This window comes from Mustela erminea, chromosome 4, assembly GCF_009829155.1.
Source record: "Mustela erminea isolate mMusErm1 chromosome 4, mMusErm1.Pri, whole genome shotgun sequence".
In the NCBI taxonomy this organism is placed as follows: domain Eukaryota; kingdom Metazoa; phylum Chordata; class Mammalia; order Carnivora; family Mustelidae; genus Mustela; species Mustela erminea.
Genome location: NC_045617.1, coordinates 131,484,103 through 131,510,540, shown reverse-complemented (window position 1 = coordinate 131,510,540; position 26,438 = coordinate 131,484,103). Strand labels below are relative to the sequence as shown.

At 38.0% G+C, this 26,438-nt stretch overlaps 1 protein-coding gene across 2 annotated transcripts; it reads left to right on the top strand.

Annotated features, from left to right (window-relative positions):
- Positions 1-367: 367 nt before the first annotated feature.
- Positions 368-26,204, top strand: SSR1 (signal sequence receptor subunit 1). 2 transcript variants are annotated; one of them, XM_032341031.1, is made up of 9 exons: positions 368-547; positions 3,915-4,027; positions 7,704-7,791; positions 9,067-9,329; positions 11,040-11,116; positions 11,898-11,976; positions 13,635-13,728; positions 14,004-14,018; positions 23,842-26,204. In XM_032341031.1, exons 1-9 carry the CDS (start codon positions 469-471, stop codon positions 23,907-23,909), a joined length of 876 nt encoding a protein of 291 aa, XP_032196922.1. In that variant the 5' UTR covers positions 368-468; the 3' UTR covers positions 23,910-26,204. The 2 variants fall into 2 exon arrangements, with proteins under 2 accessions (XP_032196922.1, XP_032196923.1); XM_032341032.1 differs by lacking the exon at positions 14,004-14,018.
- The last annotated feature ends 234 nt before the right edge of the window (positions 26,205-26,438 follow it).

The window sequence follows — 26,438 nt, the reverse complement described above, 5'->3', positions numbered from 1 at the left end:
TTTTTTATGCTTTCTGCGTTTTTTGAACAATTCTATATTACAAAACATTTTTGCTTTTCAATGTCACGTTCCTCCTACCACTTGAAATTATACAAAGACTACCGCCGCCAGGAACCAGGCGCATCGTCATTCAAGTAAAGTAACTACTTATAACGGGCAAGCGGGGTGGGCCAAGCAACAAACCTCTGGTTGCCAGCCCGCGTGTACCGCAGGAGGCGGACTTTCGGGGGAAAGTCGGAAGAGCCCGACGGCCGGTCACGTGACTCCTGGTGCCGCCCGCGCTCCCCACCCCTCCGACCAAGCAGCCACGTTGGCGGCGTTCCGCGGCCAGAGGAGGGGGCGTGGCAAGGGCCCGTGCGTGATGCGTGCCCCGCCCCCTCCCGGAGCCCGGATGAAGAGTAACGCCATTACCGCCGGAGCCGCGGAGAGCACTGGCGGGCGGTGACTGGACACCGGACCGGCCGCGCCATGAGACTCCTCTCCCGCCTGCTTCTGCTGCTCTTGCTCGTATTCCCCGCTACGGTCCTGCTCCGCAGTGGCCCTGGAGGTGAGGCGAGGGGGGGTGGGCTGCGGGTGTTGGCCGGGAAGAAGCCAGCGACAGCCAAGTTTGAAGCCGGAGGCGGCAGCGGATCCTGGGTCCGTCATCCGCTCCGCCGGCCTCTCCCCACCCCTTCCCCGACCCCCGGCTTGTAGTTGGGGGTCCCAGCGCGCGCGGGGCGAATCCCCGCTGGGGCCTCCGCCCCTTTCACGCGGAGCGCGGGGCAGTGCCGGGCGACCTTGCTTGGTGGCCGCCCGTAGCCTTGCGTTTCTCTGTCCCGGGACCCGCGCCTGCTGCTGTGGCCGGAGTTGGTGGGTCTTGGGCACAGGGAAGGAGGCGAGTGGGCAGTGGGCACAGCTGCACCCCGAGCGCGCCGCAGCCGTTGTATTTCTTCTGGCCGCCTCCGCTCCACCCCCTCCGCTCTGGGCTGACGTGTCTTTAGCTTCCACGTTGGGAGCCCTCCTTCATTCATTTGCTGAAACCCGTGGTTTCTACACACCTAAACTCCTAGAGCATCTCTTCCCGCTCCCCCTTCGTGGTCCTCTCCCTGCTTATCAGCCCCTGCACCCTGTGTGTTACCAGGAGTCTTCATTTCAGAAAAACTCCCCATCTTCGCCTGCATTGTCCACCCCTACTCCCAGGCCAACTGAGGAATTCCTGTTACTTGAGCCCTCGTTTTCCTCCCCCCGCCCTTTTTTTTCTGTAACTGTTTTTTGTTTTGGGGAAGCATCACATTTCCCTGGGGAAGAAACATCGAATTCGACATTATACGTTTGTTTGTTCTTTCCAGCAGTTAATCTGGTGTGAAAATAACTTAACCCGACGTTAAAGATGGGGAGCCTTGTCTTTTTGTCCTGGTTCTGTTAGGAACTTCACCTTTCTAATCTGTAAAAGTCAGTCTGACTAAACGATCACTAGAATTCCTTTCAATCTGTAAGTTTAAGCAAGCTGTGTGATAATGATACGATATGAATGATCATGGCAGGTATCCACCAGTGCTTTTGCAAGGAAGAGTGAAGGGACTGGTTGCTCTTTAGTGGATAAAAAACCAAGTGAGAGAATTAATCAAATCTCTTAATGAATTCATTTGCAGGCTTAAAGAGGGATTCTTTTTCTTTATGAGTTGCTTGCTGGTTTGTTCTTATTGGCTTTTTAAAAAAAAATTGGGGGCTCTTGGGTGGCTCAGGTCATGATCCCAGGGTCCTGGGATTGAGCCCCGCATTGAGCTCCCTGTCTGGCAGGAAGCCTGCTTCTCCCTCTCCCACTCTCTCTGCTTGTGTTCCCTGTGTCTCTCTCTGTCAAATAAGTAAATCAAATCTTTAAAAAAAAAAAAATTAAAGAAAATTTGACAATTGTACTTAGAATCTAGAATATGTTTTTTCAGTTTTGAAGACCTTTTTTTTTTTTTTTTTTAAAGAAATGTCAATTGTATCTAAACCTAACTGGATAGCTTTAAACATTTTTTTGTGAGGAATGGTCTTTCTTTCAAAGGATGTTTTTAATTTTTGCAATTGAGAATTGCTAAACTTTCTAGGCACATAATTGTTACTGATTAATATTAGTATCTACTGAAATGCAGGGTGAAAAGCCGTTGTACATATTGAGGACTCCTGAAATTTAAGTCCAACTTAAAATTATTATATCAGGATGGGTATTTTTCTTATTGGTTTTACAAAGTGACTTGTAAATTATGAATGCGCTGTCTTTGTGCAGCAAACAGTAGAGGCTGTTTTTCAGTTCATGATGTGTGGTTCAGTGTTCTTTAATGTTTTACATAAATCTTAACAGCCGGTAAAAATTCAAGGAACTGGAAAAGGCTTAAAATGCAGAGTCCTTAATATATACTGTTTTTCCTGGGTATTGTAGCATGTACACATGCTTCCTTTCCCACATTTTTTTTTCCCCATCTGAATTGCCACATCATCATTCTTTCTGAGAAATGTTGGAAGAGTCAGTAGAACTTTGAAATTTCTTTAAGTGACTCTCTTGTCTGAAATAGATTTAATATGACTTATTTAGAGAACTTGTGCCTATAAAATTGTTTCTTGGCCTTAGTTATGCTTAATTTTTCAATGTAAGAGAAATTTTAAAAAGTACTTAAGACATGTTTGGGGGCACCTGCATGGCTCAGTGGGTTAAGCCTCTGCCTTGGGCTCAGGTCATGATCTCAGGGTCCTGGGATCGAGCCCCACATCGGGCTCTCTGCTCAGCAGGGAGCCTGCTTCCCCTCTCTCTCTCTGCCTGCCTCTCTGCCTACTTGTGATCTCTCTCTGTCAAATAAATAAATAAAATCTTAAAAAAAAAATGTTTGAAACCATATGCAAAAATAAGTGCATGCTTTCAGTGCTTTCAACCCTGAAGTTACCAGTATAGTTTTTATTTTACTAAATGTGCTTTATGCAAGCTAGTTTTTACCGTGGATGCCACACAAATATTTGTTCCTTGGACTTACATTGCTATCAAGTTCTAAGAGTTTGAGCTGTAGTTAACTTTAATAACAAATGTTTCTTGCCTAGTTACCGAGATTGCTGTTTTCCTTTAGACCCGAACAGGGTTTTGTTTTTTGTATGGTTAATAACAGGGATTAAATTCTGGAGCTTCTTTCTTTTATTTTTTTTGTGAAATTTTATCTTTTTGACAGAGAGCATGCCTGTGTGCACACACAGGCATGTGCGCCCAAGCAGATGGAGGGGCAGAGGGATTGGGAGAAATTAGACTCCCCTCGCAGTAAGGAGCCTGCTCGGGGGAGGGGCAGCTAGGTACATGGATGTGGGCCTTGATCCCAGGACCCTAGGACCATGACCTGAGCTGAAGGCAGATTCTCAACCAGTTGAGCCAGCCAGGTGCCCCTGGAGTGTCTTAGTTTTAAAACAAACTTACTTGAGGCTTTTTATTCGAGCTTCAAGGCATTTTTAGTTTCAGCAGTTCATTTTCCCCAACAAGTAAGTGCTTTTGAAAATTAAACAGCATTTCCCATGAAAGTTAACATACAGTTTATAAGACTATTTTTTTAAAAAGTTTATTTATTTATTTGAGAGAGACAGAGAGAGAGAATACACACAAGCAGGGAGGGCAGAGGGTGAGGCAGGCTCCTTACTGAGCAGGGAGCCTGATGTGGGAGTTGAATCCAGGACCCTGAGATCAAGACCTGAGCTGAAGGCAGATGCTTAACGACTGAGCCACCCAGGTGTCCCTGGTAAGACTGTTGATAAGATAAAATCATGAATATTCTAGATGCATTATAATTTGGCATCTTTCAAGGTAACTGGGAGATTGAATTACTCCAAGGGGAAAGGTGTATTGCCTATACCGGGGACTGAAAAACATCAGTATGCCAGCGGTAAAGCTTAACTTCTAATTTGTGTTTTATTGTTAGGCTCATTAGCTGCAGCTCAGGATCTCACAGAAGATGAAGAAACGGTGGAGGATTCAATAATTGAAGATGAGGATGATGAAGCAGAGGTGGAAGAAGATGAACCCACAGATTTGGTTAGTGTTCTATACAGTGTTATATACATCTATACAGTGTTCTGTACAGTGTAATTCATGTTTATATCACTTCTACAATTTATCTTTTTTTTTTTTAAAAAAAGACTTTATATATTAGGGAGAGGGAGAAGCAGACTCCCTGCTAAGCAGGGAGCCTGATATGGGGCTTGATCCCAGGACACAGGGACCATAACCTGAGCAGAAGGCAGGCGCTTAACCAACTGAGCCACCCAGACGCCCCTAGAATTTATCTTTTTATAGACCAATTTGGGATTAAAAGTCTTGCGTTTAGAGGTTTGTTACTGTGATCAGAGTGGATTGAAGTTGGGAGAAACAGGCCAGTGACTGAGGATGGATCATGAATATTTTCTTGCACAAGGAGGAAGGCATGATACAAAGAACAATTAAAGATCATATAGACATGAACCTGAGAGGGTAACAGTGGGAATGGCACTGAACCAGTGTTGATAGATTTGGGTAGCGTGCTACTTAGTTTTTTTTTACTTTGAGTAGCTTCTCGCTCTAGATCTCATTTTCCTCCTCATTTTTTCCTTCATTCAGTAAGAATATATTTACTGGGTCCCTACTATGTGCTAGGCACTGTTCTTAGTTCTGCAGTAAACAAGCTAGGTATTCTCTCTGCTCTCATGAAGTTTCTGTTCTTAGGGCGGTATATATGTGTTTTGGTGGCAGACAGTGAGGAGCAAGGAGTAAACAGTGTATAAAATGTGCCCTGTGAAGAGGAAGGGGCTTAGAGAAGATCTCTTAAAAGTCCAGTTCTGAAATTTTTACTATAAAGTTACAGTAAAACAGTAAGAATGTTGGGCTAAAATCAAGATCATTGCAGCATGCTTCTAGCTCATTTTATTTCCTCTCTTGGACTACTATAATTTATCCTGCATAAATTTTTACTCCAGAATCAGTCCTCTTCATGGAATTAGCAACACATTGCCTTCAGTGTCCGGAAACGAAGGGCATCGAGTATGAACTGTATCAAATTTCTACTCCTGAATATATTATTCATTCATCCTTTTTACGTTTTCTTCTTTAAAAAAATAGTGAGTTGTCTGTCTTTACTCTTTCTAAGGCTAGGCCTACCACCTGTGTTCTTGTCCCCATCTCGTCCTGTGGGATTTTGTATTATTTCCTTCTGTAACTTTATTGTTCTTCTCAGTGACTTGATTCTGATAAGCTATGTGTGTATTTCCCTATGCCACTTCATATTCCTCCACTTTAAGTTGCTACACGTTTTTTCGTTACCAGCACGTTGAAAAGAATAAACTGTACCACTTCACATTTGTACTGTGGTTTCATCTGATGTAACCAGTAAAACTGTTCTTGCTAAGTCACCATTGACCTAATTGCGAAATTCCTGGCCTGTTTTTCGTTGTTATCTTGTTTGAGCTCTTGGTAGCATTTGCGGAGTACCCCTTCCTTGAGTTCCTTCGTGTTGGTTTCTGTCCCCCCTGCCCCTTTAGTTTCCTCTGCCCAGTTGCTGCTGCGTGGTCTCTCTACCACCTTTTCTCCCTCTGCTTGGCTCCTTCATGTTAATGACACCGTGGTGTCAACCAGCACCACCTTTTCTCGATTACCTTCAGATCCTATCTCTCTAGGTATTTACCTTCCTGAGCTCCATACCTTTATTTCCAGCTCTCCGCCAAATAGCACCATCTGGATACTCCATTCGTACCTGAAATTTTATATGTTCAAAATGGAATTCAGCTTTTTACCATCCATCCCACCTCCGTAACTATTTTCTGTTTTGATACGGCTCTAGTGATTCAAGCTCTTGCCTCATGACTTTCTTTTTATCCCACACCCCATTAATCAAATCTTCAGGGTGATTTCTCTGAACCATTTCTCAAGTGTACTCCTTTCTCCTTATTACGGTTTATGATTCCTGCCTTCTTGTCTCTGGTCTCTTTCTATTTGTGGGTCTCTTTTCTCAAAAGTAGAAATTCACTAACTCTTACTAAATGAATAGTATCATTAAGGATATTTAATATATAACATCAAACAATTGCCCAGTCATCAAACAAATGTTTGTGTGTCTTCTCTTAAGTATATGACCTGGGTTTGAAGAATGTTTAAAGTATAAGACAGTCTTTGCCCTTGAGAAGTCTGTCTATTGAGGGAGAGAGTGTTTTACATAAGTGAGAGAAGCAAAATGCCAGTAAACAGTGGTGCCCTTAAGCATCTCAATTTGTTAAAGACCTGAACACTTCAAGTATATGACTATCTCTGTAATCCTGATTGATGAGTAGAGAAGTGCTGCACCAAGGATTAAAATTTTAAAAAATTTTTAAGTTAATTTTTTTTTTAACATTTTATTTATTTGACAGAATGATTTGGGGAAAGAGGCAGAGGGAGGAGGGGAAGCAGGCTCCCCACTGAGCAAATAGCCGGATGCTGGTCTTGTAAGCAGGACCGTGGGATCATGACTAGAGCTGAAGGCAGACGCTTAACCAACTGAGCACCCAGGCGCCCTAAGGGTTAAATTTTTACATTAAAGTTTGTTCATATTTTTTAACTACTGTATGAAGATAGAATTTACATATCATACCATTAACCTGTTTTAAACATAAAATTCAACAATCTACAGTAAAAGTTGAGCAGCTCTGAATTTTAGGACCTTTCCATCATCCCAATGTGATCCTGCTCACTTTTTTTTTAAACCACTTCTTCCAGGGCGCCTGGATGGCTCAGTTGGTTAAGTGGCTGCCTTTGGCTCTGGTCATGATCCCAGGGTCTGGGATGGAGCCTCACATTGAGCTCCCTGCTCAGCGGAGAGCCTGCTTCTCCTTCTCCCTCTGCCTGTTGCTCTGCCTACTTGTGCTATCTCTCTGTCATCTAAATAAATAAAATCTTTAACAAAAAAAAAATAATAATAAAACCACTTCTTCCAAGTTGTGACATCTTCTCACAGGAAAATTGTTTTATTAATTTGGGATGATGACAAGGTTGTCTAGAACAGAAGTCACAAAATGGCTGCAGGCTAGGTCTAGTTGTTCTTATTGTTGTACATACGGTCTGTGGCTGCTTTCATACTGAAGCCTCAGAGTTGACCAGAGGGACCTCGTGGTTCCCAGAGCCAAAAATATTTGATATCTGGGCCCTTGGGTTGGTGCTGCTTTCAGAGTCCTATTTCCTTCACCCTTGTGGGAAGATGGTGGGGGGGGGGGGGGGAGACTGAGTTTGAGACTTTTTCCTGTGAGGCGCTATTCCTGGCATTTAAACTGAGAGGGAAAATAAATACTGTTTAACTTGTGAATTAAGTGTTCCTCTGAAAGATGCTGTTTTTAAAATTTTTTCAAACTTGACAGATAAAGTTTACCAACCCATGTTCAAGAACCTTATAGTTCGGAAGTGTGGTTTGAGTACCTGCAGCCTTGGTATTTCCTGGGTGCTTTTAGAAATAGGGTTTCAGGCTTTCCCTGGAACTGAATCAGAGCTGCATAAAAGCCCCAGGGGACTGGTATGCATATTATTCTTAGAGATGATGACTATGGAAGTTTTTATGCTAACTGATAAGATACACTGAAATCCATACCACTCCTAATCCCTAATCCCAGCAAAGCTTGGGAGAAGCAATATTTTGTCCCAAATCTAGTGAAGTCGTTACTTTTAAATGATGTATTTTCCTCCAAAATTATCTTTTTAATGTTGTTTTTGTTAGGCTGAAGATAAAGAGGAAGAAGATGTATCTGGTGAACCTGAAGCTTCACCAAGTGCAGATACAACTATCCTGTTTGTGAAAGGAGAAGGTAATAGGGAAATGTTAGTTTTAACTCAGACATGGGAATTTCTCAGATGACAAGCTCACTTTTTGGGGGAAGCATTAGTACTGTTTAAAATCTTTATTCATTTTCCTCTTTCTTACAAGTATGGTATAAATACATATTTGAAAAAAATCCTCTTACATGTGTGATTACCCATATCCATAAGGTAGTATTCCTTGCATTTAAACTAAGGGGGAAATTAAATAGTATCTCTTTTAATTAGAAGTTAAATATTCTTTTGGAAGATACTGTTTTTAAACATTTTCAAACTGCCACAGTAAACTGACTCATATCTTGAGTGTATAAATATTAGTGAAATATTAAGTCTATATAGTTAGACCTGGATTAGAGCCTAGTTTCATTAAAAGAAAACACAATGTCTTTTATTTATGGGGAGCTATAAACCAATACTGTTCTCAATATTTTGTGTGCATTCACTTTATCTTAACAGAAACTGTATCAGGATAGTTACTGTTAAATTGAGATTTAGAGAGATGTAGAACAGGTCCAGAGTTACTGCTCTGTTAAATAGATTATAAAGATGGATTCAGATGTGTCTGTCCCAAAGCCTCTGCTAACTGGGTAAAACTCAGTTCTGTAGGCCACATATAATTATTGAAGAATTTTCTTTTTGATGTTATTATCTTGGTCTTCTCAAGTTTTGTTTTATTCCCACATATATTCAAATTTTATGCCTACAAAAAGTATGATTTGATTAAGAGATTTCCCCTCTTTTTTATAGCTTCCTCATTGGGTTGTTACTTCAAATTTTGTGTTTTGATTGATTGCTTAAAATGGTATGGGTTACCTGGTTAATTTTATTTTTTCAATATTTTAAAAGATACTACAGTTTTCAGGTGGACCTCTTAGACTTACCTTTCTGTCATTCTTTTCTTGTCTGCACAGATAACAGATATAAGTTGGAGGTGACTTCAAGACAAGTAGTCCCACTGCAATTTAATCTGACTGCTAAAAATACACAGCTCTTTCTTTGACCACATAGCGTGGAAGTGATGTAGTCTAACATATAGATTCTGTGTTCAGTTATGAAGTTGGAGTGCTAGAGTACAGAGAAGCGTTCCAGTTTATACACCAACTGTAATCAGTTACTAGTTAGTAGGAAACTGGGGTGCTCTACTGAAAAGGTTCTGAAACCACGTCCATTTGTAGGAAAGTTTGCTCAGATCCTTAGTTATGTCTACTTATTTTGTGTGCTTTGAACGTTTTCTAATCTTCTGGTTTCCTTTTTTTGTTTCTTAGATTTTCCAGCAAATAACATTGTGAAGTTCCTAGTAGGCTTTACAAACAAGGGTACAGAAGATTTTATTGTTGAATCCTTAGATGCCTCATTCCGTTATCCTCAGGACTACCAGTTTTATATCCAGAATTTCACAGCTCTTCCTCTGAACACTGTAGTGCCACCCCAGAGACAGGCAACTTTTGAATACTCCTTCATTCCTGCAGAGCCCATGGGTGGACGACCCTTTGGTTTAGTCATCAATCTGAACTACAAAGATTTGAATGTAAGGCCTGCTAAACATTTTTTTTTTTTTTTAAGTTACAGATGGATGAGAACAATTGACATTGTTAAATGAATACTGTTATATTTATTCATTCAGGCACCTATTTATGCTTGGAGCTGAGATGGACAACAGGGAGGCAAAAATAATTTGGTCATAGTTGTCTTCAGGTCTAGAATTCAGCAAGGCAGATAGATATGAACAGGTGATAGCCCAGCATAACTGAATCAGACTAGAGATAGGTAGTAGCCTGTAGTAGCAAAGAGGGTGTGACTTGAGCTTGAGCTTAACAGGACAGTAAGCCACACAGTGGAGTCTCCTTCTTACTAAGATGGTAAAATATAGAGAGTAATTTGTTTTGTACCTCCGTTCATTGCTTCTATTTTTCCCATTTTACTGCTTTAATTTTAAGTCTTAAGGGCTTTCTGTAAATTTTTCCATCATTTTATATACTCGTAGATAAAAATATAATTAAATATTTTTAGGATAGAACAGTGAGGTTTATGGTTTATGAGAACCAAATAGTCTTATACAAGCTCTGTTGTCTTTTTTGTGGTTTTTAATATATATATAGTATGTCCAATGAATGAAAGAGAGAATCCCACTAGAATTTTACTGCTGGGAGTTGACCTCTAGGTGCCAGCTATTACATCCTTCAGATGACAGCACATTTAAACCATTCCCTTCTCAAAAAGTTCTCAGAGAAGGAAATTCATTCTCTTGGAAGTTTACTCAACCTTTTTCTTCACGTAGTGTTAACATGTTTAGTCATGTCTAAGGTAAAACTCTCATGTTGCAATTAAGTTTTCTTTTGTTTTTAAATTAGTGGGTTTTTCATCCTTCAAAACATTATAGTTATGCAGTTTGAATAATTATATATTTTATCTTGTTTTCAAGCAGAATTAAGCTTAATCCAACAGACACGTTGCAGTTTTAGTACCATTTTGAATGTTAGTTTATATCAATGTATTCTGATTCTTGGAATTGTCATTGGAGCAATGCAGGTAGAAAGATTTTGAAGTAAAACTTATATTATTACAGTTTAGCAGTAAGTGACAGTTCTGAAGAGTACTGCCTTTGTGTGAAGCATCAAACACTGGAAATAGCTATCTATGTATTATCCCACTGATTCTTGTATTTGAAAACAAGTTGTGCTGAACTGACAAATTGTTCCAAGACTGCCACAGAAAAATATTTTGATACTGAAAATTACATTTATTGTAAATTGATTTCCAGTCCATTATAAATTTAGAGCATGGATTTGACTTCTGTTCAAGTCTAGTTCTTAAAATCTGCTACTGCAGCTGCTACTATATACGTTTTCATACTCTTCCCTTCTTTTTTGGAGGATTATACTCAGCAGAAGTTATGGCTTCTAGTTTATGGGTATTTATGGGCTTTGTTTCTATCTGTGCATTTTATCCCCTTTTTATTTTAGTTCCCTGGTTTCTCACACATTTCCCCTTTCCCACCTTCACAAAAGCAGAGGACAACTTTAGCAAAGAAGGAGGCATTTTTTATTTTGTGGAAGAAAGTAATATTATAATGTTGAGTCTGAATTACTTGTATAGTGCAATTACATGTGACTTTTGAGTCCTACTGACCTAAGTGATGAGAAGGCTGTTTTATATCTATTAGGGTAACAGTTTTCAGAAATCTTATAATCTTCTATTTTTTTTCAATGCCGTTGACATTTTTGTGATTTATTAATAGGGCAATGTATTCCAAGATGCTGTCTTCAATCAAACAGTTACAATTATTGAAAGAGAGGATGGGTTGGATGGAGAAACGTAAGTGAAATTTGCAGTTTGTAGATCTTGATCTCACAGGGCAGGCCTGGAAGGCTTGCTCCTTTCAACTTTTGTTTTAATAATGAAAATAGACCAAACTAAGATTTCTGTGAAATCCTGCTTATGTAAATCTGTATTTTAGGATTTTATATTTTATAACTATTAATAATGAGTTAAGAAAGATAATAGAAAATGACCAAAATTGTTTTAAAAAGGTAGTTGGCTTTCTGAATGTCCCTTCTTTCTAAATTCCTATCTACCTCATGCTCATGAGCTGATCACCAGCATCATCTAAGTTACATACCTCTTCAATTGCTGTTAAAAATATAAACTAGATGTTCTCTTAGAAACTGTGTTCTTGAACGATAATGAGTCATTTGTCACTGTATACCCATATATGTAGTTGACCAAAAGCAGTTTTTAAGTTAAATTATGCAAAATAATTTAATATTTGAGGGAGACAAAACCTAATGCAGTTATTTTAACTGAGCTTGAGCTTGAGTGTAATAAATTGTAATTTTATTTATTTTAGATCATATAATTGCTTTTTTTGACCAGTTGTTCTTAAAGATAAATCTGTGAAACTTACTACCTAGACTTAAGTAGAATATAAAATATTTTTTTCCTTTGCTCTACAGTTATTTGGAAAGCATATATTGTGTTAGAATTTTAGTTGTGATTACAGCTATGGTATTGTTTGAGTTAAAGCAGGATTGTAGTTTTAATTAGTTGTGATGTTTCTTAAGAATTAAAGCCAGTTTGCTTTTTCCTTTTATATTAGAATCTTTATGTATATGTTCCTTGCTGGTCTTGGGCTCTTGGTTGTTGTTGGCCTTCATCAACTCCTGGAATCTAGAAAGGTAATTCTAGATGAGTGACTCTTACAGCCATACTTTAAAAGTTGTTACCGTACTAAGTATAATCTGGTTATTTGTGGCTTTTTGCTCTCAACTGTGGGTTTTTGCATTTACAGGTTTATTGCACCTTTTTTAAAATAAAACCTAAAGATGAGATCTTGGATACGTGACTTGTGTCTGTTCAGACTTCCGTACACAAATGTATTAGGGTCTTTTGGCTACATCTTCCAGAATAATCTTTACTTTCATATTGTAATTCTAAATTATGTTAGAATTTTCATTCCTTAAACTCAGACATAAGATTTCATTGTTCTATTTGCTTTTTCATGGATGCTTCTATACCTTTAAGCAGCACAGCTTTTACATTTGCCTTAATACTATTAACTCTAGGAATAATTTCCAGTTAGCAATTAATTGAGGCTTTTCATTTGAAAAAGAAAGAATGAATTTGGCTGTATTCCATCAAACTTCTGCTTTCTTGTTAGGGTAGTAAAGTGGCAGCACTAATGGACCTGCCATAATCCTGGTTTCTCTTTCACTGTGTCTTTATCTGTCCTCCCTGCAAAGAAAACAGAATAGCCCATGTTCCTCTCAATGGAAACTATAACAAGATTTGTTTCAAAATTTGTATTAAGTACTTTAAAAGAGAAATACTTAGTGCTCAAGTATTACTTTCCATAACTTTCTTTACCTCATTTTCATAGTAGCATTTTTGCTATAAATTCGTGTTAGATACAAGGACATCTCCAGTTTTTTTGTTTGTTTGTTTGTTTTAGGGGTTTTTTTTGTTTGTTTTCATTTGAATGAAGCCAGTTTTTAGTTACTTTTCATGTATTCATGTAGTCCAGTTTTGGATGATATACCTAATACTCTTACATAAATGATTAGGTTTGTTTAAGAGCAAGACTGAAGAAGGAATTGAATCACTTTCTCCCTAGTAGTTTTTTGTTTGTTTGTTTTAAGTTTTATTTATTTATATGACAGCCAGAGATCACAAGTAGGCAAAGAGGGAAGCAGAGAGAGAGGGGAAAGCAGGCTCCCTGCTGAGCAGAGAGCCTGATGCGGGGCTCCATCCCAGGACCTGAGCCGAAGGCAGAGGCTTTAACCCACTGAGCCACCCAGGTGCCCCATCTCCCTAGTAGTTTTGATGCAAATACTCCAGGAACAAAGTTTGAGGTTGTTAGCTTAAATGAGATTTAAAATTTTTGTTTTATCTGTGCCAATTGTTTGTGTTTAGTTAGCTAACAGTGCAGAAATCTACCTGCCTGCGTGCAGCATTCCAGTAATTATCTTGAATTTTGTTGGATGTTAAGATAAATTTATGATTTGATTCCTAAAGGGAGAGAAAAATCACTGTATAAATAGAAGTTCTTAGTCGGTCCACCAGCCCACAGACATACAAAGTTTTATAGCAGAGGAAATGTCCTTTAAAACCTGAAAATAAATCATTGTTATGAAGTTTTATTCCTTATCATCTATTCTTTATAATTGGAGTTAGGCATGAATTTATCCTTCTAATTAATAAAATACTTGACTAGGAATATGTTTTGAAGAGGACATATTTGTTTAAGATATTTAAATTAGGTAACAATACACTTTCTTAAAAATTATAGTGACCATTATGATAGAACTCCTTTAAAATGTTTTTAATGCTCTTTTAGCGCAAGAGACCCTTACAGAAGGTAGAGATGGGTACATCAAGTCAGAATGATGTTGACATGAGTTGGATTCCTCAGGAAACTTTGAATCAGATCAGTAAGTACTCTTAAAACTTAGCTGGAAAAATTTTCTCTTAAATGCAAATTAAGTATTTTAGATATCAAAATGCTTGGTCAATGCTACTTAACACTCATCTTTTTCATTACTTGTATAGAATCAAGTGTAATATTAATAAACACTTTAAAATTTTATTCTGAGTAGTATTTTTAAGCTTTAATTTAGAATGCTTCCAGATCAGCAGTTTTATATACAAATGTGTGAATTGTATGTATTCCTAATCCTTTCCTATCTCTTTTTTTCTGTTGCTTCAGTGCAGAGTAGAAGAGGTGAGGCAATTAAATTTTTTAATGGTGTTTGCTACGTATAGTACTGGATTTTGTATAGCATATGAATACTTCACAGGAAGTTTAATGAGTAATAGAAGAGTTTTCTAGCACTGTATTTATTAGAAAAACTAACTACTAACTGCCCACTGTAGTTTGAAAGAATAAAACTGAAACATTGCTTGGTAGTTTATCTAACATATATTTCAGTTTCATTACGTATGTGATTACTTAAAATACTAATGTTTATGAAAGAATGAAAGACTTTTTTCCTCCAATTGTCAATGGACTGTTCTTGTTTTATAAGATTTCTTTATTTACGTTAGAGAGTGAGCAAGTAAGCTAGTGCAGGAAGGGGCAGAGGGAGAGAGAATCTCAAGCAGACTCTGTGCTGACATGGAGCCTGATGCGGGGCTCAGTCTCACGACCCTGAGATCATGACCTGAGCTGAAATCAAGAGTCTGTTGCTCATCTGACGATGCCACCCAGGGGCCCTGTAAATGGACTTCTAAGCAACATTCATTATAAGAGTACTATGGCCTCGTATTAAAAACATTAATAAATAGTACAGAAATGAAAAACTGAGATCACCTCCTGTCTACACTAATTGCATTTTCTATAAATAATAGGTGTTCATTATTCTAAGTATTTTCTCTACATTTACCAGTACGTATGTCCGTTGTTTGTGAATATTTTATACAAATGACATTGTATTGCATACACTGTTCTGCTTTCTGAGTTTTCATGTCTTGGATTTTTTTTTTTTTTAAGATTTTATTTATTTATTAGACAGAGATCACAAGTAGGCAGAGGGGCAGGCGGTGGGGGGGCAGGCTCCCCGCTGAGCAGAGAGCCCAATGCGTGGGGCTCAATCCCAGGACCCTGGGATCATGACCCAAGCCGAAGGCAGAGCTTTAACCCACTGAGCCACAGGCGCCCCTTGGATTTTTTTTTATGGTAGTGCTTTATTTACCTCATTCTTTTTAATAACTGGATAGTATTCCTTTATCTAAATGTGTCATGATAAGTTAAACCTATTCTGTATTGAAGGATATTTAGTATTTCCAGTTTTTCTTTTTTAAAGATTATTTATTTATTTATTTGACAAGCAGAGATTACAAGTAGGCAGAGAGGCAGGCAGAGAGAGAGAGGAAGAAGCAGGCTCTCTGCCGAGCAGAGAGCCCGATGCGGGGCTCGATCCCAGGACCCTGGGATCATGACCTGAGCTGAAGGCAGAGGCTTTAACCCACTGAGCCACCCAGGCGCCCCGAGTATTTCCAGTTTTTCTTTCTTAAATTAAAACTATAATGAACATTTTTATATAAAAAGTTATGGGATAACTTATCATTTTTTAATTGAGTTAGTTGACATATAACAGATTCACATGCACAGTGTAATGATTCAGTATTTGTATATATTGTAAAATAATCACCACAGTAAGTCTGTTACCACACATAGTTAAAAAAACTTTTTTTTTTTTTTTTTTTTTTTTAGAATTTAGTTGAATGCATGCTCACAGGCAGGGGGAGGGGCAGAGAGAGTGGGAGAAGCCGACTCACCACTGAACAGGGTCTCCAACTCGGGGCTCTATCACAGGATCTGGGATCATGACCCTTAACTGACTGAGCCACGTGGGCACCCCAAATCTTTTTTTTTTTTTCTTGTAACAAGAACTTTTAAGATCTACCCTCTTAGCAAACTTTCAAATACATAGTGCAGTATTAAAAACTATAGACGTCGTGATATCCATTACACCCCCGTGACTTAGTTCTTTTATAGCAGGAAGTTTTGTACCTTTTGACCTCCTTCTCCCCTTTCACCCACCCCTGTACCTGGGATACGTAATTCCTTGAAAGTAAAATGGTTAGGTCTAAGGTTACATACATTTTTATTTTTATTTTAATGAAAAGTCCTATTTCCCTTTCAAAAGATAGTTTATATTCTCAGCAGTGCACAATATTGCCTGTTTCTTTTTCATTCTCACCAATCTTAAGTATTTGTTTTTAAAGATTTTATTTATTCATTTGAGGGAGAAAGTGAGAGGGGATAAGGTCAGAGGGAGAAGCAGACTCCCCGTGGAGCAGGGAGCCCAGTGCAGGACTCGATCCCGGGATTCTGGGATCATGACCTGAGCCAAAGGTAGTCGATTGATCAACTGAGCCACCCAGTTGCCCACCAGGCTTAGGTATTAAGTATTATCAAATGTTTTAATTTGGCGGTATGGTACGAAATGTTGTCTTTCATACAGTTAATAAGGTTTGACTTCTTTACACATATATATTGGCCACTTAGTATCTGTTTTCTTGTGAATGGGCAGTTCATGTCCTCTCCAGGGTTATGAAGTGAATTGTTTTATTGTTACTTTCAGGGAGCTTTCTCTGTTGAAACATAATTATGATATGGTAGTTCTTTTTTTAGAAGTGGTTACAAAGCAGTAACAGCATAGGAGGGAGGGGCCTCCGTTCTCTAAGAGAGAGTAGGGGAGTCATTCATGAAAGTGGACTTTTGACCAGAGTCTTAAGAAGTTAGGTGAGAAGGAGTCTTCAGTTTTATGTACCAGGCTAAGGACTTGGCTTTTCTTCTTGATAAAAGGGAGCCATCAGATACTTTGAAGCAGAGAATTAAATTCATATTTTAAAAAACAAATTATCATAGTTTTGTGGTGTATGGTTTAGCAAGCATAGCAAGCAGGAGCCACTAAAAGTTGGGATACCAGTTAGATGATTTCAATATAGCATCTGAGAAATCTTTAGGGCCTAAGCTAAAGCAGTAGTGATGTGGAGGAAAAGAAACTAGAAAGGTTTTTCAGGATTGGAGCAGATTGGGCTTTGGGTGGCTTTTTGGATGTTTGAGGGAGGAAGGAGGGAAGAGTTAGAGTTTTAGGCATCTGGATGGAAGATGGTCCTGTTAGGGAATACGAGAAGAGTGGCACAGTGCATGAGGGGAGAGGAATTAGAACTAGGTCTGTTGATCGTGAGGAGCCCTGATAAGGATGTCCAGTAAGCATCTGAAAGTTGTATTTAGAGCAGAGGTGAATCAGGAGACATTGATGGGGCACCTGGCTGGCTTAGTCTGTGGAGTGGGATTGTAAATTCAAACCCCGCTTTGGGTGTAGAGACTATTTAAAATTAAATTAAAAGATTTGGAGACATTGGGACATACAGCGTAAGTGGTAGCTGAGATCCCATGAAATAATTTATCTTCAAATTTAAATCTTTGCTGTTTAAGGACAAGTTTTCCATATTATCCTGATACGGATAGCAAAATATGGAACTGGGTTGCAGGGTAAACTGTGGTCTCTTTATAATGCATCAGAATTACTTATGTAGTCTGGCATGTTTAAAATAAGGGTTCTTCATGAATAACTAAACTTTAAATATCTTACACAGAATTGTTTGAAATGTTGAAAAGCATTAAAAGTCACAACTGAAAAGTCACTAGAAGCTGTGGAGCCATCCCTCCCAAAGAATTTCTGCATGACAAATGGATTGTGGGTAGGGGAGTGGTTTTATAGTATCTTTCTCCCTGACATTGTTGTTCATGAACTTAAAGCTGAGAATTATTACACTTACAGAGTGTTTGTATTTATGATGGTATTTTCATTAGCAGGTATCAGGTGTTTAGTCTGTCATAATACTATGCTGTGTTCTCAGTGGGCATGTTGAAAAGAAGAATATTACTGTTTTTTTCAGAGTTTACATTTCCACCTGAGGAAAATAAAGCACATTTATGAAATATTTGAGTAATCAGAGATGGTATCTGATATGTGATAGAGTGAATTATATGGACAACTTCTAAGTTAGGAAAGGGGACCATATTAGGATCTAGGGAGGCCTTGTTGAAGGACTGTTTAGCACCTCCTTATACTGGGCATTCTAGAACACTCTGCAAGGTGAGGTGCTGTCTCTATTTACTGATGAGAAATTGCTACTGAGAAAAAGTAACCTGCTAAGATCCTCAGCTGGATTGTCACATTCTGAAGCCCATGTGCTTTCCCAGGAAGACTTAAGACTCAAAGAAGGATAGCGTTAAAGTCCCTAAATATTTTTTAATGGTACTGGTCTTTCTTGCTCAAAATCTGATTTTGTTTTAGGTCCATCCATGTCTTAACCACCAAAGATACTTGTATTATTCCTTTTTCCATTTACATGAAACCCCTCATTTTGGAAAAACTTCATAAACAACAGTGAAACTTCTGAACAGCATTGATATAATCTGATTTTCCAGTTAGGAAGATGAAAGTTTTTATCAAAATCAGGGTTGTGATTCATTGCCCTCTACAGACTTATTGAGAGGCATGTTATCTATAAATTGTTACTAGAATTTGAAAATAGGTGGAAAGCATGTCACACTCTCATACATAATCAGTCCTTTTTCACCATTACTATTAGCAAAGCCTGGGAGCTAAGAGGTGCTAGTTGGAGCCTCATCCTGTGAAATCAAAGGAGTCCTGAGACCATTTCAGAAATTGGGTGCACAGTGACTCTTAATGATAAAAAACAAACGGAGGGTTGATGAAGGGCGGTGGTGAGGGACAGGTTAGATGGCAGATGGGCATTAAGGAGGGCACTTGTGATGAGCCCTGGGTGTTCTGTGTAAGTAATGAATCACTGAACTCTACTCCAGGAGCCAGTATTGTTCTATATGTTAACTACCTAAAATTTAGGTTTAAAATATACATATATATTACTTTGAATAAAAGAAAAAAATCTTCAAAATTGGGAACACAAAAGTTAAGAAGGAAGAAGGGTATAAAAAAAGACATGTGATTAGTAAAAACATGATTATTTACCCCCCCCTTTTAAAGTAGTCTCTACACCCAACATGGGGGTTGAACTCACAACCCTGAGATCAAGAGTCCAATGCCGTATTTATTTATTTATTTATTTATTTATTTATTTATTTGACAGAGTAGGCAGAGAAGCAGGCAGAGAGAGAGGAGGAAGCAGGCTCCCCACTGAGCAGAGAGCCCGATGCGGGACTGGATCCCAGGACCCTGGGATCCTGGCCTGAGCCACAGAGGCCTTAACCCACCAAGCCACCCAGGCGCCCCGAGTCCAGTGCTCTTTTTGCTCAGTCAGTCAGGCATTCTAATTATTTGCTCTCTTAGAGTTAATTTTTTTTTTTTTACAGTGCCACACTACTTCCAAAAAAATTCTGATTTGCAAAGAAATAACTCCCTTCCTGGTAGAAATAACATCACATTTAAAGAGTAATGAATTATTTTATATATTAATAAATAATCATGTCAAAATTTCTTCAGTGGTTTCATAAATATCCTTTACAGCTGTTTTTCCAATATGGGACAATGCATTGCACCTGGTAGCTCTGTCTTAAGTATCCCCCCCCAACCTTTTTTTTAAGTCCCTTTTAATTTATAACATTTCAAAAAGGTTGGCTTTTCGACCTGTGGAAAGTGGCTTCTCATACTTTAATATGTGTAAAGATCATTTGAAAATCCTGCTGTGATGCAGGTTCAGGTAAAGTTTCAGATTGGTGCAACACCAAATGGTGTTTCTAACAGGCTCCCAGATGGTGCCAGTGCTGCTGGACCCAGTTATCACCCTGAAGGATGAGACTCGAGAAAGTCCCATGTTCCCGATTTCTCTGATTGTTTTCTCTTGATGCCTTTTAGTTAAAATTTCTTTAACTTGGAAGATAAATCTATAGGTTTGATTAGATTGAATCATTTTTGTTTCATAGCATATATCATGAGCACTTCTCCCTGATCACATCAAGAGACAGTCTCTGATTGTCCCACCATTAATGATCCTGAATTGAGCACTAGATTAGGGTAGGAGCCACATGACATTCCCATGTAACCAGGAAAGGGTAGTGGTTTTGCTTGTAACCTTGAAGTTATCTCTGTGGCATTACTTTGGCATCACACAGATCCCCAGTTCAAACCATTCACCAGCTTAAATCCTTTCATGAATCAGTGTTTCAGAAGTTGTGTTGATTTTTTAATGAAATTTCTTTAATTTTTACTAACTGCCATTCTTTTGTGAAGTAGAGCTCTCCATCAACTGGGGCTTTTTGGTTACATTATAGAAAGCAGTTACTGTTAGAAGAGGAGGATAAGTGCTTAATTTCCCTTTACTTTCCAATTTTCAAAGAGTTAACTTAAAAACCACCCAATGTGACAAAAGAGTTTTTCTAATTTTCTCTTGTTTTTTGATTATCATGTACACACTCAGTTTTTCATAGAATCAGTATATTTTAGCTTTATTCTTTTTTTCATGCTCAGATTGTTACAGTTTTGACTGCTGGCTGCCTTTCTATGCTTTATCTCAACCAAAGGGCTGAGATGGGTTTACCAGTTGCCTTTTTTGAACCACCTCCATTCTCACCCTTTGGATCTTTGAATGATCCCTTCCTTGCTGGCTCATCAAGATAATCCAGACATTTTGTGTTCCATGCTCTAGGCATGGAACAAGCTGTTTTCTCCAAGGACTCCTGAATGATACTAGAAATGAAAAACTAGGCTTTAGGAATGTCACTGATACTGGGTGACATTTTTCCTAGGCCTAGTCTGTGAACTGAGCTAGAAAATACATATTTTTTCAAACCCTGAAATCATACTGATATTTTCAGTTCAACTTAAAAAATACTTTTACTTAATTTTGTATGCTTGTATTTTGTTTCTCTTAACACTTGATTCCTTACAGCAGTAGTTCTCAAAACTGTAGCACTCAAGAACCACCTGGCCAGCTTCTTACCCTTGCTAGGCCTCACCCCCTAGAATTTCCAGTCAAGTAGGTCTGGGTGAGGCCCAAGGATTTGCATATCTATTTTCTCAGGTGATTTTTGAGGCTGCTGGTCTAGACCATACTTTGAGAACCACCTTCGAACATGGTTTTCTCAGAGTAAAGGGGTTGAGCCTAATTAAAGATAATTTAGGAAAAAATAGCCCTATCTTTCAAAGATAAGACATGTGCTTTTCATATTTGAGGACAGAATGGAGAAAACCAAGAGAAAATTTAAAGATAATGAAACAGGAGGTGCGCATGGTAGTGGAAGTCTCTCAGGCTTCCAGGAATATTGGAGGGGGGCGGGTAGTGTGAGAACAGACAGGTTTCAGGGGCCAGTGTTTAATTTGGCAAGAGATTTTTCTCGTCTCCGTCTCACTCATCAGAATGTAAAGAAAGGAGGGGTGGTTTGAAACGATTTGAGCCTGCTACAAATACATTTTCTCCTGATATGTTGTGCACTTCAGATTAGGGTGCTTCTGTTTCCCTCACGTCTTTTTAACTGTAAATGACAGGTTAGGTGCTATTAATAGAAAATTATAGGTCCTTTGTTTAATACTAGTGTTTTAAATGTATACGTAAGGCAACCTGATCAGAAACTTAGAAAGATGAAGTCTTTCATGTAATTTGACTTTCTTTTAATTTGGGGATCCATTAGAAAGCTTGTAATTTTTATATCATTAATTTAAGAAATTGATCTGACAGCTATTTATGTAATATGACTCCCCCAGGTGTAGTAGAAAATGGGATAGATTGTGCAGTCTGAGAAGGGGTTGGTGAGGGCAGGTTTAGGTTTCTGCTGACATTTTGCCTTTGTCTTTTTAAAAAAGAAAAAAGTTGCAGCTTTGCCACAATTAGGTGGTTTTCTATAACACCTTTCTTTTTAAATAAGGACAGCTGGGGCGTTTTCAGATCTGCCCCATTTACTGAATCTCATTAACATCATTTCCAGTGTTTTTTGTTCTTTCAGTTAAGTGATTTCTTATTTCATATAGTTTTAATCTTTGCTCTTAAAAGTTGAAGTATTTTGACCTTAAATAATATATTAGGTTTTTGGATTTTTTAAGTATTTTTTTAAGGTTTTTGGTGGGGCAGGTGGTAAGAGGGGTTTGTTTTTTTTCTTGGGCTGAAAAGCATTACACACATCAGTTACTGTTTTTTGCTGAAGTAAGATAAAATGCTGCTTTCTAGGCCCTTGAGGAATTTGGAGCCATTATCCCAAAAGCCGAATGACTCTAGAATGCTGTCTTACTCTGTTGCTCATGTATCTGCTTCTTAACTTGGCTGTGCTGGGCTGGTGGAGGTTTTTAGATTTCTTGTTAAGGTAGGCAGAGTTGGCTGCCTTACTAGAGTCCAGTTGGGGTGTTGAAACAGGCATTAAAGGTCCTTTGTGGCACTTTTTCATGTGTTCTATTGAAAACCCTGCCGCAGATGGTTGAAATTGTTGTGAAGTGCTGATTACTGACTTAAGTTTGCATAGTAACCACTACATTCACACAGAGGGCTGTTTGATTCCAAAGTCCTTTTTTGGGGCATCTGGGTGTCTCAGTCAGTTAAGCATCCGCTTTTGACTTGGGTCATGATCTCAGGGTCCTGGGATCGAGCCCCACATCAGGCTTCCTGCTAACCGGGGAGTCTGCTTCTCCCTCTCCCTCTGCTGCTCCCCTGCTTGTGCTCTTGCTCTCTCAAAGACATAATTAATCTTAAAAAAATAACATTTTGAGGAGTGCCTGAGTTGGTTAAGCGTCCAGCTGTTGATCTCAGCTCAGGTCTTGATCTCAGGGTCTAGAGTTTGAGCCCCAGATGGAGCCTACTTAAATAAATAAAGCTCAAAGATAATATTCAGCATATTGTTTATCTTAAAATATTATCTAATAATTGGTCAGTTGCATAAAGGCAGTAGTTTTAGTCTAATCTTTCTGAAATCTGATGAAAGTTGCAGGCTTTTTCCATCAGAAAAATGCTTCTATGCTCAGTTTTGGGTGAGTTGAGACCCCCCCCAAACACTTCATTAACTAACCTATCTTAATAAAGTATCGGGGTCAGTTTTCCTATGATTTGCAGACTCAGTATTTCATAGTCATTAAAGCATATTTTTGAAAAGGAATTTAGCTGCTAAGTATTCTTGATAGACATTTACTGTATTTTTTTTTTTTAAGATTTTATTTATTTATTTTTTATATTACAGTTTTGGGATCTGGCAATTTTAGAAAAATTAAGATCCTCTAGGTAAATTTTTTTTCATACCATTGTTCATGAAATGCTTACAAAATAAACCCCATACTTTGGTGTTAAATATTTTTTTCCAGCCCTTCATTTTTTTTTTTTTTAAGCTGGAAAAATAATTTTAGTTTGTAACTTGTACCACGAAGGGTCTTACTTCCTGATATGTAAAGTGCTCCTAGAAATTAAAAAAGTAGTGGTCAGAGAAGAAGATAGCCTTACTTAAAGAAACATACAGGTGACTCCTCTTACTGGATCAAAGTAAAAACTCACCACCAATTTTAGCTTTTGTTTAATAGAACCCACTAGGAAGATAATGTAAGGAGATAAAGAGAAAAAAGTGTATATACAAAGAAGGCTTACGTTTGCAGGATGGTTTTGATACTGATCTTCTAAAAATTTCCTTTAACCTGCTGTTCGTTGCAGCTAAATTTGTGGAATTGCCAAAAATTAGCAAACTGCATGGCTTAATTTGTAGGCAGTATAGGTGTTTTTAAGCTGCAAATTTCGTACCTTTGACACTATCTCTAAAGCACTTACTTACACATGTATAAACATTAAATTGTTGAATTTAAAATTTTGCTTGGTTGCTTAAATATCCCAGTAACCAAGAGGAGACCTTTTCCACCCTGGTCACAAAAAAGTTTTGTTTGAATTGAGTTACTTCTTGAAGGATTATTTTAAAAGTTAGTTTAACAACCTGTACTACACAAGAGGCATTTATACTAGGGTGTTTTTGCATGTGTATTCTTTTGTTTCTTTGTAAGGTAAAGTTGAAGGAAAATGCTTTTTAAAGGTCTTTTGCATCCATCATATTTACAATAAGCAAGTTAAAACTTTCTCTTTTCTTCCAGATAAAGCTTCACCAAGAAGGTTGCCCAGGAAACGGGCACAGAAGAGATCAGTGGGATCTGATGAGTAAATGTTCCTTTGTGCAACAATTCAGTCTTTACTTAACCTGCCCTAATGTTTTTCGGCCTGATGGGAATTAGTGCAGAGAAGCCATATCACCATAGAAGGCAACTACTACTTATGTGTGGACTGAGCAATCAGAGTCTGTGGCGATAATATTACTGAAAATGCACTGCATTCATTTTTCTAAAGTAACAAATTTGGTTTTTTTTAAGCCATTAAAATCTATGTGTGTGCGTGTGTATGTATGTGAGCAGTTGGTGTTACCAGAATCATTGTTGAACTACCTGAAGCCTGCCTTTAGAATACTAAATATAATGCTGTTGTGTCTCTTTTTGACATTTTCTGGTACTTCCCCCCGCCCTGCCAAAACTCAATGAATATTTGTCCAATATGATTGTAAATGTCCTGCCTTAGATTGTTTTAAAGAAAATAGTTTGTTTCTCTTTGAGAATTGCTCAAATCCAGTTGATGGAGCAAATTAGTATTCTTGTTGTTGCTGTTTTACAACTAGTATTCTAAAGGCACAAACAGGAGTAGCTGCTTTTTAGCAATAGAATTGTTTTGGTATTTTGCTGCTGTTTACCATAATGCGCACCTTCAGAAAACTTCCCAAATGAGTCCAAGGAATTTGGGGATTTCTAGCAACAAAATTGTGAAGCATGAGAATTCTGCTGATTTTGATATATAAAATCCACCCCTTTTTCTTTTTTTACTTTTTTTTTTTAAGAAAATGGTACATTTGTGGGACCTGAGTTGTGTTATCCATTGTTTTTTTTTCTGATCCACTTAGGTCTTTTTGTTTTTTTAAGAGATCATATTTTTCCCTTAATAGGAGTATCTTGCTTGAAAAAAAAATCGCCTTGGTCTATAGACTAAGCAAAAAGTCAGTTTATAGGGGCAGAGATATATTACAAGTAATACTAATCTGTAAAAAAAAAAAAAAAGGAATTGGATATTTTTTTAAGTAGTTAACCAGTTGGTTTTTATCTAATATTTTTGGGTAATTTGTTCAGAAAACCTTTTTTAAATAAATCTGAAGAATTCCAAAATTTTAAGCACTTAAGATCTCAGTACCAAAATTAGATTGGACTTTGTAAAATCCTATTAGAGTCACTCTTGTCCCAGGTAGTAAATGAAGTTTGGCATTATTGTCAGACTGGATAAAGAGTAAAGTAAAGTAGTGTGAACAGATAAGAGGCTTTCCCCCTCTGTCTTTAAGCCATATTCTCCCACATATATTTTGTAAAGAAATGGTAAATGAAATTCTAGTGGCTGTTTAATTCCTGATCTGTCTTTAATACAATGGATTTACCCCTCCTGCCCTCTTCTTTATAGTCCCCGCCCATTCCCACACGAAACAACAGCAAAACAAGACACACAAAAAAATCTTACCAAGTTCTTTAAGTATTTAAACATCTGAGCCAAAGCCTTTGACAATAGAATAGAAGTTATTGTTGTATAGTTGTTAATCACTTCGCAAGTAGGGGCTAAGGTGTCAAATTCTCTATATTGGCATTGCTGAACTATAAACTTTCTATATCTGTAATATAAAGTGTTTTGAGTTTTTAATTGGGCTGTATGATCAGTAGCTTATTTTGAAAAAGCTCTATGAGCTGTAAAAACTGCATGTTTTTTGTTTAATGTAATATAGGAGACCCTCCACCTTCTCAAGGAATATATTTCAAAACATTGTTTTGTGAATTCCTAAGTTTTTGAAACTCCTAGAACCATAATGCAGTGAGGTGTAATTATAAAATTTAAATGGTTTCTAGACAGTTTCATTGACTACTTGGTGGTACTTAGGCAGTGGCAAAGCCACTGAGGTACAGGTGCCAGCCCTTCTGATTCCTAAGTAATTTGCCTTACATGCTAGCCTTTCCGCTGCTGAGGTTCATATTAGTACCTCAGAAGTTATTTGTCATGTTGTTTCGTTTTTTAGCATTGATTGGGAACAGTTGAAAACTCTTAAATCCTCAGCTGCCAGGGTCTTCTATAGTATCAGTATGTGTTTAGCAGAAAACTAACTCCATAATGAATGGAATTCAATTCCACACATGGTTTGTTCAAGCACACTTAATAAGTAGCCTATTTTTTAAATGTCTTTTTTAAATGTAAATATTTGGATGAAGTTTTTAAAGTTTGTTTTGATATATTCATTTGCTACACCAACCATGGTTTCAGAACTTAACCTTTTGAGCAAATTGGTTTCAGAATCTGTAAAATGAACCAAGAATCTTGTGTACCAAACCTGTCACGCAGACATGTGAGAATAATGTGTTCATAAAGCATGGATCTTGCTTTGGTTGTATAGCTTCATCATTCATTTCACGGTCTTAACGTAGTGAGTGACTTTTCAGAGCACCCCTGCCCTCTGAAGTGTTGTCTGAACAGTGGGGTGGAGCCGGAATGGGACCTGCGAGGTCCTGAGGAAGAGAGAAGTCAGAAGAAGAGGAACGTGGGCTTGACTTTGGTAGTTTTTAATATTAAGTCAGTTTCAGGAAATAGTGACTCTGATAGGAGGAAAAGGCAGATTTAG